At 42.9% G+C, this 12,898-nt stretch overlaps 5 protein-coding genes and 1 long non-coding RNA gene across 10 annotated transcripts in view; 4 read left to right on the forward strand and 2 right to left on the reverse strand.

Annotated features, from left to right (window-relative positions):
- LOC110859281 (angiopoietin-2) overlaps positions 1–1,765 on the forward strand; it is a 42,572-nt gene extending 40,807 nt beyond the window's left edge. For both annotated transcript variants that reach the window (XM_022108198.2, XM_022108197.2), the window contains exons 7-10: positions 141–353; positions 446–525; positions 610–802; positions 878–1,765. In XM_022108198.2, the coding sequence (XP_021963890.1) occupies positions 141–353; positions 446–525; positions 610–802; positions 878–982 (591 nt within the window). In that variant the 3' untranslated portion in view covers positions 983–1,765. The remainder of the gene's footprint in view (positions 1–140; positions 354–445; positions 526–609; positions 803–877) is intronic.
- Positions 1,766–1,888: 123 nt separating this feature from the next.
- On the forward strand, positions 1,889–4,359 carry LOC118438709. Its single transcript, XM_035859308.1, has 4 exons — positions 1,889–2,571; positions 2,633–2,964; positions 3,072–3,374; positions 3,447–4,359. The coding sequence occupies exons 1-4, from the start codon at positions 2,278–2,280 to the stop codon at positions 4,339–4,341; spliced, it is 1,824 nt and encodes a 607-aa protein (XP_035715201.1). The 5' UTR covers positions 1,889–2,277; the 3' UTR covers positions 4,342–4,359.
- Positions 4,360–4,415: 56 nt separating this feature from the next.
- LOC110859172 (nitrilase and fragile histidine triad fusion protein NitFhit) lies at positions 4,416–7,639 on the forward strand. Of its 3 annotated transcripts, none has more exons than XM_035859307.1 (8): positions 4,416–4,826; positions 5,573–5,719; positions 5,790–5,972; positions 6,063–6,290; positions 6,362–6,574; positions 6,649–7,039; positions 7,114–7,289; positions 7,370–7,627. In XM_035859307.1, exons 1-8 carry the CDS (start codon positions 4,431–4,433, stop codon positions 7,556–7,558), a joined length of 1,923 nt encoding a protein of 640 aa, XP_035715200.1. In that variant the 5' UTR covers positions 4,416–4,430; the 3' UTR covers positions 7,559–7,627. The 3 variants fall into 3 exon arrangements, with proteins under 3 accessions (XP_035715200.1, XP_021963740.1, XP_021963739.1); XM_022108048.2 differs by lacking the exon at positions 4,416–4,826 and adding an exon at positions 5,007–5,176 and having other exon boundaries at positions 7,370–7,639; XM_022108047.2 differs by lacking the exon at positions 4,416–4,826 and adding an exon at positions 5,199–5,418 and having other exon boundaries at positions 7,370–7,639.
- Positions 7,580–8,505, reverse strand: LOC110859174 (mitochondrial import inner membrane translocase subunit Tim16-like). Its single transcript, XM_022108050.2, has 2 exons — positions 8,271–8,505; positions 7,580–8,095 (listed from the first exon to the last, which is right to left on the reverse strand). The coding sequence occupies exons 1-2, from the start codon at positions 8,355–8,357 to the stop codon at positions 7,739–7,741; spliced, it is 444 nt and encodes a 147-aa protein (XP_021963742.1). The 5' UTR covers positions 8,358–8,505; the 3' UTR covers positions 7,580–7,738.
- Positions 8,506–8,521: 16 nt separating this feature from the next.
- Positions 8,522–10,251, forward strand: LOC110859175. Of its 2 annotated transcripts, none has more exons than XR_002548836.1 (3): positions 8,522–8,787; positions 9,483–9,644; positions 9,714–10,251. It is a non-coding gene; the product is annotated as an uncharacterized LOC110859175 (long non-coding RNA). The 2 variants fall into 2 exon arrangements; XR_004837007.1 differs by having other exon boundaries at positions 8,542–8,733; positions 9,714–10,248.
- Positions 10,252–12,803, reverse strand: LOC110859173. Its single transcript, XM_022108049.2, has 4 exons — positions 12,120–12,803; positions 11,746–12,014; positions 10,721–10,886; positions 10,252–10,646 (listed from the first exon to the last, which is right to left on the reverse strand). Exons 1-4 carry the CDS (start codon positions 12,656–12,658, stop codon positions 10,358–10,360), a joined length of 1,263 nt encoding a protein of 420 aa, XP_021963741.1. The 5' UTR covers positions 12,659–12,803; the 3' UTR covers positions 10,252–10,357.
- Between the last annotated feature and the right edge of the window lie 95 nt (positions 12,804–12,898).

Raw genomic sequence — 12,898 nt, forward strand, 5'->3', positions numbered from 1 at the left:
TGGTCATGACGATGAATCGGGAAGGTCGACCACAAGACATAAGTAAACAGTGGACCACGCCCGATTATTCCACACTTGAGTTGTAACTAATATATTGCCATGATTCGATATCGATACCAACACTGGTGGAATGTGCACAGGTGATTCAACGGAGGGCGGACTATGGGGAGCCGAGGGAGAGCTTTCACCGGAACTGGGTAGAATATCGGTCTGGATTCGGTGACCCCATGCGCGAATTGTGGATGGGAAATCTGAACCTCCATCTCCTCACCTCCTCCGAGGACCAAGTGCTCAGGATCGAACTGGAGGATTTCGATGGGGAAAAACGATACGCAGAGTACTCCACCTTCAGAGTAAGAACCACTCGTTGTGCACATGAGGCAGGGTTTCCTGCTGAGAATTAGTACCAATTCACATAACGAATCGCAACAACTTTTTCACGCAGGTTGCATCTGAGACAGACGGATTCCGCCTGGAAGTAGGTGGCTACAGTGGAGATGCAGGCGACGCCTTGAGTGACCCCTGGTAAATACGGTTTGGTTGCATATGATGTCATACTGACCTTCCCCTAACATTTGTAATCAACGGACACCCATCTTTTCCTGTCAGGTACGGGGCGCATGGGTCCGCGTTCTCTACACACGATCGGGACAACGACAGGTCCTCGCTCAATTGCGCGAGCATGTTGAAGGGCGGCTGGTGGTGGAAGTCCTGTGGGAGAGGTCTCAACGGACTCTACTTCGACACCCAACAGCCCGACTCTGCCCTCGCCCGACAGGGTATCGTTTGGTTCAGATGGAAGGTACAGAAAGTCAACCAATTATCATGGTGAACATGTGAAGGTGGTCAATAAATCTTCCTTCGTTGTTTTGTGTAGGGATGGGATTACACGTTGAAGAAGGCGACCATGATGATCAGGCCGAAGAGCTTCCGACCAAACAACTCCTCCTCCACACCCTTCACGTCACAATCATTCGTCTGATCGATAATTAGAATTCTACTAAAAAAGAAGTCGGCCTTTCCAAATTGCTCCAGAATTGCCGTTACTGCCGACCGAATTAGATTGTGCTACGTTTATTATAACCTAAGATATTTTGCATGTATACTTACTTAGTTAATGCGTAAGTGGTGCATGTAGATACCCCACCAGTACTTTTTAAGGTTTTTTTAGGCTAAATAGCTATATTTTCGTAAAGATGGCATGTTTCCGTTTCGATAATACCTGCTTCCAAGTTTGGCTTTTCTCTTCTTCCTATGCTACGTGCTACCTTACTAAAACTATTTTGGTGTGCTCCGAAGCTTTATTGTATGTGTGTGAAACTATTGATGGGGACGTGTTAAAAAATCGTGGTGGTCCTCATCGCTATTGTTATGGGAGGATAGAAGATTTAGGTTCTTTTCATTGTAGTGCCAATGAAAATCTGAAAACAGAGGCTGTTATACATTTTGTATGTAAAAATGTTACACACACACACACACGATATTTTACTTAAGTTTTAGACTATGATTACTTAGGATAAGAAATGTATTGAGAGTTGTCAACCGTAATGACCATTTATAGTGCACGTCACATTATTCGCTGTCTATCTATCCACTATACAAGAAATTATTTCACAGACGTCAAAATGAAACACCACAATGATGAAGCATTAATCCAGTATTAAAACCATGCAAGTACCTCATTTTATATTTCATCGGAGGGACTTTGTTGACAAGTTTTGCAGATTTTTGAAATGAAATGAATAAAGAAACAATGTGTAACGAATATCCAGATGTTTTTGTCATTTGCTACTTCAAAAAGTACTCTTATTTGTCGTACATAATCAACTTCAATCACCTTTGGGTGGAAAATATGCAAACAACATTGCAGATTGAGAAAAATTAGCATATCAAAGTTAGGAGTATGTAGTGTATGTGACCCCAAAGGGTCGAGATTTAGAGATTGGCAAAGTGTTACATATATGTATTTATAGAGATGGTAAAATCATATCATATTTGTGCTTATGTAGGATTAGTCGGGTTGTCATCTTAAGTCCATGTTATCCGGACATGGACTTATGGGTGAGATGCGAGAGCAGGAAAATATACTGTACGTCTTCCTGTTCAAGGTGTTCCTATAGACACCCAACCCGCTGGTGTCAATTTATGCTTGTAATTTAGCGCCTTTGATTAGTGAAGCAAAATTATGTGATTAGCGGATAATTCCAAGTAATACAAATTCTAGTAATTATTTTAAATTAGTTTGGCCCCCACCTAACATTTTGATCAGTCAATATCATGCGTCACCCAGTCCATTACCTAAACCCGAAGCAAGTCGTTGAGGACTCTATCCTCGTTGGACGACGCAGGGTTATCCTCTCCTCCTCGGTCGACCTCCGAGCCCATCGACCGTCTCGATCCAACCTCCCACTCATGAAAATCCTCCCACCACCCAGGACGAAGCACAATGAGTTCAAAGAGGAGCATGACCACCACCAGACTTCCAGCCACTACCCACGCCAAGGCACACATTCCTCCCTCATCCAAAATAATCCCCTCGCCTGGGATGGCGAAGATGCGAATCATGAGCAAGTAGAAACAATAAATATCAATAAAATGCTATTTACGATTAATTGAATTTGTGCAAATTCAGTTACCGGACGAGAAGGCTTCCGAGCTTGATGATGAAGATGATCAGATTGAAAAAGAGGTTTTCATTCTGAAGCGTGACTTCTCCTTGCGGGCGCTGAGCGTCACGGACCGGGTGGATGGGAAGGACCACTCGCAGGTAATCTTTCCACGCGCCGCTATCCCTTCTGCAAGTCGACAACAACCTGCTTCTGGAACCTCCCTCGTTCTCCTTTGGGCCAGAAAACCTTCTCTTCTACCGCCCATGAGTGTTTCTGAGGAGCAGATCGTGCCTACCACTCAACCACGCCCGTATTGCTCAAGCGAAGAGTGGATGTTTTTGTCAACGGGGAACAGGTAATAAATAATGAATTACCACAACGAGGTGAAGAGGAAGTAGTGACGACTGGAATTCACTTCCCATATTTTCACCTTGTAATATCACGATCCTCGTCAATTATTAGGCGGCAACGCACCTGTCCTCAAACGCTCGCCCTGGATCCTGACACCTCTGCTGACCCTGTCACTGTGGAGCTAATCCTCCCTCGGGGAGAAAGTCAATCAGCCTGGAATAAATACCCCTGCCAGCATTTCGAGCCGAGAAGTAGCTGGAATAAGGGAGTAAACCCACTGGACTTGGCCATGAATCTCCTCCCCAGAGGCCATTCGGATGGGAAAGTACACCGTCTGTCCTCGCCGTTTGAAAACTTCCAAGTCGACCCTGACTACCCATACGGACTTCACTTTTCTCCAGGAGTTCACTCCAGGTTTCCATTTGCAAGCCACATCTTATTATTATTCCCACTCAGAACTTGATATGTGTATATTGTTGGGCGCAGGTGTGAATTACTTTTTGAATCTCCGGACCCCGAGTACGCAGAGAATTATGAGGGGGCCGCCCTGCCAGGACCATCCCACCGACCGCCCACACCCCCATTTAAGCGCCACTTCCTCTACCGCTACAACCGGGCGAGCATCCTCCCAGTACCGACCCACTACGAGGAGGGGATCATTCGCAAGGTGAACTGGACCAGGTTGAACCCTGTGGACGAAGCCAAGTTCATACACCAAGAGCTGGAGGAGAGGGCGATCGACGTTCTCAAGGCGAAGGAGATTTACGAAGCCTTCCGTTCCCAGTCCATCGCACTCGGGAATCAGTACTATTTTGAGTGGGAGAGTCGCCAACTCGAGGCTCAGCGGAACGTTTGGGACAAGTACAAGTACAACTTGGAAGCGATGCACTACTTTTCCCAAGCCTCTCGATTCGACCGCGGCCTCGAGTTAAACCGACCAAAGCCCATTCTCATCCTCAACGAGAGCGTGACCAAGCTGCTCCGCAACCATGAAGAAACGCCACCCCAATACTACGATACTGATGTTTGGGACGACGTGACAGTCTGGCCATTCCCACCAACCCAACCCAGACCGTTCTTCTATCAGGGGAATCGGGCCTGGTTGTGGCGCCTGCGGATGGAAAATGGCCCCTCCTTCGTACCTGGAGGATACTTCTACCATTTGTGGGATGTTCGGGAGACTGGGGAGATTTACAACGTACAGGAAATGGAATTCGCACGTCTTCGAGATTTCCCACCTCCTGGAATTGATAGCCCAGAAGGAACACCGGTGCAGAAGGGTGTCATGAGTGGAATTTTCAACCAGAACATCACACCCCCTCCAGAGTGGGAGAACTTTGAAGAGAAGGAAGAGGCAGAGTGCATATTTACATACAACTAATCGCATTAGATATTTAGTACCATAACCATCTGTCAATACCCTGAAGAATGAATTGATTACACAGCATTTGCTGGCCGGAAGAAGACAATATGGCTGATTTTATTACCGGGACTCTCTGCTGGGGTCGACCTTGGACAGAATACTTTCTTCGTGGTAACTCGTCATCCCCAGAGTCGTCGGAGACTTGTCCCTTGTGTCCCTTGCCTCTTGGGTGTCAGGCCTACGCGACCCTGTTTCGCTCCCGTTGGACAGAACCATTTGGGTTCAACGACGCCTATGCCTACGACCCAAGGGAGAGAGAAGCCGAGCTCCCTCGAAAAGTCAACCCCTACAATAACCTGTTCAACCGAAGGGACTGGTACTACTGGTTCGTGAGGAGGAAGAAGATCGTTAAGTGGTTGTACATCATCCGGCAGAAAATGGCATGGAACGAGGGCAACTTTGATGCAATCAATGTCACCTTTTATGATGTCATGGCGGACTGGGTGAGATGCGCTTGTTCGTAGATATGCAAAATGCCTATTGTATGGATGGTAAATCCAATTGACGCACTATAGTTGCTTTGCGAGCATGTTTTTCATGAACGAAATGAACAAAGAAAAGTCTCAAATTTTATCGTCCCACTTTCCCCAACAGCACTGACTACACCTGCGGCAACAGTGCAGCACATTGTTCGATCATATTATTGTCATTCAGCTGTCAGTGCATAATTAGCAGTTATCCGATAGCAGAGGAAATTTAAATAGGACAGACTAGTATTAGTAGTAAATAAGATTTCCACGAGATGGTTGAAACCCATGCAGGACAAGGAGATGGCGATGGCGAGCCTGTGGTGGTAACTATAATTCAGTTCTAGTCTATTTACTTGTCGAGATAGAGACAGATACCGGCTGGGGAGGACATTATATTGCATTAATGTTGGGAATATCGAGGCGGACGATAATGTCCTTTCTCCTCTCATCACCACGGTCCACACGGCCGCTCGTTCAGAAAACGGGCTCTTGTTGTGCTGGACGTGATGGTGGGGAGGGGGGAGGACAAAAAATCGCAAGTGTTTCACATCTTGATAATGTGAAGGTGGGTTGGTACAAAACAACATGATCTGATCTGGCAAAGTAGTCGTCATTATTTCGAAGACATTACATTCTATAGTCGTTGATAAATAATCTATATGGTGGGCTACTAATTTCCTCTGGAATGATGAATAACGCCTTTGTTTTCTTATTTGCAGTACAAATGGACATCTCCACCAGCAAAGCTACTCCTACCAAACAAAACCAAGATTGCTGTAGCCCAGATGAACTGTACGGAAGATAAGGAGGAGAATTTGGAGGTCGCAATCAACTTTATTAAAACGGCGGCGACCAAACATGCCTCCGTAAGTAAAACACAATTTTCCAAATATTACGTGACAAGACCTGATTGTTGTTGTTATCTTGGCATCGCAGATGATATTCTTTCCAGAATGTTTCGATTTTGTTGGAGAGAATAAGGCGCAAACATTGCAGCTCGCGGAACCTTTGGATGGCTTCCTGATCACACGCTACTCTGAATTGGCGAAACAGTTTGGGATTTGGATTTCTCTGGGTGGATTTCATGAACATGAGAAGGATGAAGGCGAGAGAGTCGTGGTACAGCCCAATTTATCCAAATTAACATGAGCATGGTTTCCAGTTTTACTTATTTGGTTATTAAAACTAAAATCTTTTTGGCACAAGTAGCCTACAACTGGAGGGAAGGCTGACGACGAGGGGGGACCTTGCCTTAGAAATGCCCACCTTCTTCTCAATCCTGAGGGCGAGTTAGTCTCCGTCTACAGGAAGATGCACCTTTTTAACGTTGACATTCCAGAGAAGAACATTTCACTCCATGAATCGTCCTATGTTCGCCCAGGAGATGAATTAGTCTTGTCAGAAGTGACACCAATTGGGCGGATTGGCCTGGGAGTGGTAAGATAAGGAATAAATAACTCTATTACGATGTCATGGACAATGAATAATTCCGTTCAACTTCTCGACAGTGCTATGACCTCAGATTCCCTGAATTTGGAATGGCATATCGAGCCCAAGGCGCTCACGTCCTTACGTATCCTTCTGCTTTCACCGTACACACGGGACAGGCTCACTGGGAACCATTATGCAGGGCTAGAGCCATTGAGAATCAATGCTTTGTCATTGCTGCAGCCCAGTGTGGCGAACACAATGCCAAAAGAGCAAGCTATGGAAATTCAGTGGTAATTTTTTTCTATTTTCTTAAAACTAGTAATAATTGAGATTCGTCAAAAAAGTGTTTACTGTAATTTTGAAGATTGTGGACCCTTGGGGAACCATTCTTGCTCAAGCAGAAGGATCGAATCCTGGTCTCATCTTCGCCGAAATTGACCTAGCGCATTTGGAGAAAGTTCGGCAAGAAATGCCTGTCATTTCACACAAGGCCCCTGGACTGCTTAGCGTTCTTGGCAAAGACAGTGGATTGCGGGAGGACGAGTATACCGCTCAAAATGCATTAGTCACGAATATTCTTACGGCAGCAGCTCCAGAGACAAAATCTGAACTTGGCCTTTGCACCATTCCTACCACTGATAATAGTAGAGCAGCAACATTCCTGTTCGGCCCAATTGTAGCCAAGTATGAAATTGTGTTTCTCGAAAATAAAAATGCTCGAGCATTTGTGAATAGAAAGTGTATCGTTCCCGGACGTAAGTGATTGCATGAGTCCCTGGTTAAGCTGTAGATGTTGTGCCACTTACATTTGCGCGATTTTTTTCTGCAGATGTGCTGATCTCCACGAAACGGGTGGCCAAGCGATTGAGTGACCTTTATCCGGAAGAAGTAGCAGACCTATTCCTTTTAGCACAGAAGGTGGAGCAAATCATGGAGTCGGTGCATAATGTGACCTCTTCCACTGTTACCTTGCAAGATGGAAAGGATGCCGGACAAACAGTGCCTGTACGTGTATATATTTAATCATATACCTAAATACTAAACGAATTACTCAAGAGCATCGCTCTTTTTTTAACTACTACTAGCATGTTCATATCCACGTTGTGCCAAGAAAGGTGAACGATTTTGAAGACAATGATTCAATCTACAAGGAGCTAGCAACCCATGATAAAGGGGCGGACATAGCTTGGCGAAAGCCAGAAGAAATGAAGGATGAATGTGATAGACTGAGAGCATATATTAGGACCAATTTTCCTCAATTTCTTGCTCCGTAGAAATAAGACAAAAAAATACTGTTGAGATTTTCCGAAATATTTACTAAATAAATATATCCCATATTTGGACTTGTCATATGATTATTATCGTTTTTTGCTACGAAATAACTAATCCTAAGAATAATATAATAATGTAATAAGATTAGCGTGCTATTATTCGTTTCCTTCCTGCTGAAACTACTACGTTTGTGGGGGTGGACTAGAATTGGAGGATGAAGAGCTAGTTGTATTATCAGTAGAACTCTTATCTGAGGATGGTTTCTCTGCTATCTCCTTGTCCAACCGTTCCTTCGCCCGATAAAACTTTGATTGTAAATAGAACGACCCCCCTTTGGCTTTATCGTTGATATTGAATAGAAACTCGTAATTTTTAGTGACTTCTTCCAGATTAGAATTATCGGAAACATTTAAAATTTGTCTAGCTTCTTCTAGGGTCATTCCCAGTCGTAAGTTTTCTGCAACAGTCTTGCTACTTGAACGTGAAGAATCACCACTTTGTCGGCCACCGTAACGGGCTTGTGCGGCTGCTTGTGAGGCCTACAAATTACACAAATTTAGGTTTCGTATCAAGCGTATGCCAACCACAAATGTCACCTGCCGTCAGGTCAAAGACGGACGGACAGACCGATATGATTTCATAAATGTTGTCTCCTCGGGATAAAAATTTTATATAACAAATTGATATTCGTCACAAATTGTGACTCACAATTACCTGATATTCTTGCCTGACCGCCCTTGCAAATGCTTTCCCTACAGCCTGGGTTCCCAGCACAATGATCTGAATGAGGTATTTGGCCATGATGGTGTGACGGGCGTCGGAATTTCGTCACTCCGACCAAAAAGAACGAACTAATTGGAGTATTTTAGAAAGACAACGCGTGGTATCAAAATTTGAGTCAGGATTGAATCAGCACGAGCTGACATAGAGATAAACTTCCCGCGTGCAAGATTCTTCATTCCCAAAATAATTATTTTGATGTTGACCGACCGAGTACGAATTTTGGCAGTCGGTGCACATAAAAAGTTACAAAGTCTCAAATTATTCAAAGTTGGATATCAATCCGAAAGTTGGTCGGCACTTCTGTAAAAAAAAACAGCGCTCCAGATTAGTCTGTGCAAAAACAGTGTTTGTTCGGTTTCGGTAGGTACTAATCTGAAGGAAGGATAAGTGCCGGGTGGGTTGGATTTGCATGTCGTTTTCCTTGATGTACGATTTGATTTGTGACTTTGTAAGATTATATTACTATCCAAAAAACCTTCAATAAATTTTATTTGCTCACTTCACACTATAACTTCTCGCCACACAGTCTGGTATTGTGGTGGGCGCAAAAAAGTGGAGCAAGTGTCGAGTTTTGCAATAAATATCGTTGTCACCTGCTATTATATACTTTCGACTTGGGGATAAGTAAAAGCTAGGAACTAGGCCACCCGTTAAATTCAATATATTGGAACTGTTTTTAAATCGTAGTATATCTTATTTTGATTTACTAGCCGTACTTGTTTGGCTGGTCGAAGTTTGTCAAACGGGACGACGAATGGAACGAATCCCCTATTTTTTCTTCGCAGTTAAGTTTTGTTGCATAAGTACAATATGCTAGATTGGGTTAGATAATCTAACTTAGATTAGAACGAAACAACACTGAATAAGTGCAAATGTGCAATAAAATATTTCCTGTAGACGAAAAACTTGACGATTTTCGTGCGTCCCGTTTGATAAACTCCATCTAACTGTTTCATTTAGCGTCTACTGTTTCATTGTTGGTGGTTGGATATCGAGGCATCAAAACAAAATGTTGATATTGAAATTGAACCTAACAGAGTCGTGTTTTTATTAGCTGACAATTGACACACCATTGTAGTCGTACGTAGTCTCAACACAAAAAGAGTAACGCAACTTATTTTGTATTTGTATTCAATTTACTAGTGACCAGTAGGGAATATGTCATTTCCTTCAAAAACTGAACGGGAGAAATGTTGGACTTCCCGTGACGAGTTGTGGAAATGTCTTGACCAAAATAAAGCTGACCCCCAAAGTGCGTGTGCTCAGCTTAGAACAATTTATGAAAGCTCTTGTCCGTCTCAATGGGTATGAAAATTCTCTAACCAGGGTAGTTGTTAAGCCTAGAATGAAATTATAACATACATTTCTTTGTAGGTGAAACACTTTGATAGGAAACGAGAGTACCTCAAATTTAAGGACAGAATTCAAAATGATGGTTTCGAACCCTTGGACCGGATTCCTAAGTCAGTTTGACAGTTAGACTTAAATACGATTGCAGTCAATAATCCATAAATAATCAAAAATGAACGAAATTGTGTGATCATTAAACATAACGAAAAATTGATTACGCAGCTATGATAAATGTAATGAACTAACTAATAATAATGATATGAGTAGTGAGACACGTTTTTTTTATAAAATGCTTTCATAGCATTTATGTATGTGGCCGTGTAAGGCAAAAATTTCGGGTAGGCAATACTTTACCGAGAATAAATATTCACAAATCCCTTCTTAATCCAATATAATATATAATATCCTTTTGCCAATTTGTAAATTACTAGATAGAAGGCTTTTCAGATTTGTAAAATAATAGGAACACATTAAATGAGATATTTTGAATTAATATAACAATGTCAGCAGTAGAAAACTCAATCAAAAGAAATAAAACAAGTGGAACTAGTCACAAACCGAATTGAGGTGGTAATTTGTTATTTATTTACGATTTTTATTGCGAATAACAGTATAATTACAATATCTCATACAAGTTTACCTACTTAATAATTGGTATTAGCACTTGATTATCTATTCGATACACCTTCATTCCGTGTATGTTCTGTGTCTTGAGGTGATTCTGGTGCTGCTGCGGATGTGGGTTCTTCAATGGTAATGGTATTTGCCTCCAACTCTTCGGCAGCTTTTAATAATTTGCGTTCAATTTCCTCTCCTTCAGTTCTAAGCTGTTGCATTTTTTTGTCATAGTCAACCCCAATGACGACAAGTTCTGGGAGTTGATCCTCCAACATGGCAGTCACCATTTCCAAATGTTTGGCATGCGGCAAGTTTTCCACCACAAGCGTTTTTAAATTTCTAAAAATAATTCACAACAATGTAAGTATTTCCACACAAAATTCTTCATAGTATAATGTAGTCATCATACTTACTTGCACTTTATCAACGCTCCAATTCCTCTCTCTGATACTCTGGTACATCCGCTCAAATCAATGTATTCCAGGTTTTCGTAAAACAATCTTGCTATCCTGTCCAAGCACCAATCGTCAATGAATGGGGTGCTTTTAAAGCTGAGCCATTTTACATAATTAAGATTTTCTGCAATGATTAGATGATCGTTGTCTCAATGAAGCATTCATTTCCTTAGATTATTACTTGTTAACTATGCAGTTTGGGGTATTATTTTTAGCCCGAGTCAGGGCTTATGGAACCGTCATGTCCGTCCGTCCGTCCGTCTGTCCGGCACGATAGAGCCAAAACGGCTGAACCGAATGACTTGAAATTTTTACCATATGCATATTGGACAAAGTTAGGAAACGAGTTCGAAGATGGGCGAAATCGGTCAAGTGGTTGACCAGTGGGGGTCATCTAGGTGGGTGGGGTATTATGCATCAAGATTTCAAAATTGTCGTAGAAGGCTGAAATTGGGTAAAGAGGTTGCTAATGGCTCCTAATAGATAAAAATGACTTCAAGTTGGAAAAATTTTGATCTTGAGGGACCCTATGGGGTGACCCATACCGATTTTTCAAAATCGTCATAACAAGCTGAAATTTGGTAGAGAGGTTGCTAATGGGTCTTAATAGAAGAATATGACATGAAATTGGTAAAATTCTTATCTGGAGCGACCCTATGGGGTGACCCATACCGATTTTTAGAAATTGTTTTAAAAAGATGAACTCCGGCACGGTGATAGTTAAAGGCTTCGTATTAAATAATATGAAGTTAAAAGTGAGTAAATTGCAACCAGAGTAACCCTGGAGGCTGACCCATACCGTTTTTAAAACTTGCTATTTCCATCAGAAATTTGGTATGGAGGCCAAAAACCACTTCTGGATTTAGAAAATTAGTTCCTAACTGAAAATTTAGAAGCGGAGTCTGACTTATCGAGTCAGGGACTCTGTCCCTGACTCGGGCTATATAGAGTCTGCACTGTAGGTTTTTTATAAGAGGTCTTACGAAAATTGCCGAGCCCTTCGTACATTAGCGGAAGGCCGGTGCAGTCGATGGCTTCAACCCTGTACCTCGGGTCGTAATGCGTAGGAAGGGAACAAAGTGCATGGGATATGACTGGGAGGTCCAGCTCATCCACACCCGGTTTGGCATCAATTCGGTACTCCGTAACCCAGTCGGTGTGACCTCGAAAGCGAATCTTTCCTTTACGAGCCACCACAAAGTGAGCAACTGACAAGTCGTAGCCCAAAACCTTTTGGCGAGCTGGATTTATCCTGTACCAATGATCAATAAGAATCAGAAATGAGTGCATATGTATTTATTTAGCATATTACATAATACTCATCAGGCCATCAACTGGGAACCATTATCTAACTCACTCTTGTTGTTTGAGTTCCATTTCCGTGTCCAGTGAAGCCCACCATCTTTTAAGCACGTGCGGTCTGAGATCCCAATCGCCATGAAAGAATGCAAAGTAGTCCGGGTAGCTTCTACTGGCCTCGTCTCCCAACTTAAGAAGGGGGTACGTGGTTGCCTCGCCACGACGTTCGATAAGAGGTAATTTCTTCTCGAGCAGGGCGTAACCTTTTAGCTCGGACTCTTCCATTCGCAAAATCTCTTTTCGCTTCAACCTGGGTTGTCGCTTAATCAAGGCTGTTGAAGATGTGGCCGCCACTGGTGTTTTGTTTTTCTGCTGCTGTTGTTGTTGGGAGACGAGGTTGAGTCCGTGGGAGGGGGGGAACTCTTGGTAGGTGTGGGGAAAGGGTGCGCCTTGAGTGACCGAGGTTGGGCGAGCGGCTACTCCCAGGCTTGACTTGATGGGGGTTTTAGAACTAAAGGAGGTGACGTGAGTGTGATGAAGAGGAAGGCGGTGGGAGGTCTGCTGGAGCAAGTGACGAAGACCCACGGTGGACTGCATAGTCGTCGCAAATCTATAAAACTAGTCGACACTTGAATCTTTTTTTTGCAATGTAATGATGCTATCTATTTTATACTTAATTACAGTTCTACTTTGATTTGATAAATTGAAAACACCGAGTTTTGTTTTAGAAAGAAAACAGAACGAGTAGAACCAAATTCCAAGTGCCGCCTATAAAACTCGATTCATCCAGCCCCACAGTTTACAACCAACGAAAAATAACTTTCATGAAAGAAAAGG

Source organism: Folsomia candida, unplaced genomic scaffold (genome assembly GCF_002217175.1).
Source record: "Folsomia candida strain VU population unplaced genomic scaffold, ASM221717v1 Fcan01_Sc025, whole genome shotgun sequence".
Lineage (NCBI taxonomy): Eukaryota > Metazoa > Arthropoda > Collembola > Entomobryomorpha > Isotomidae > Folsomia > Folsomia candida.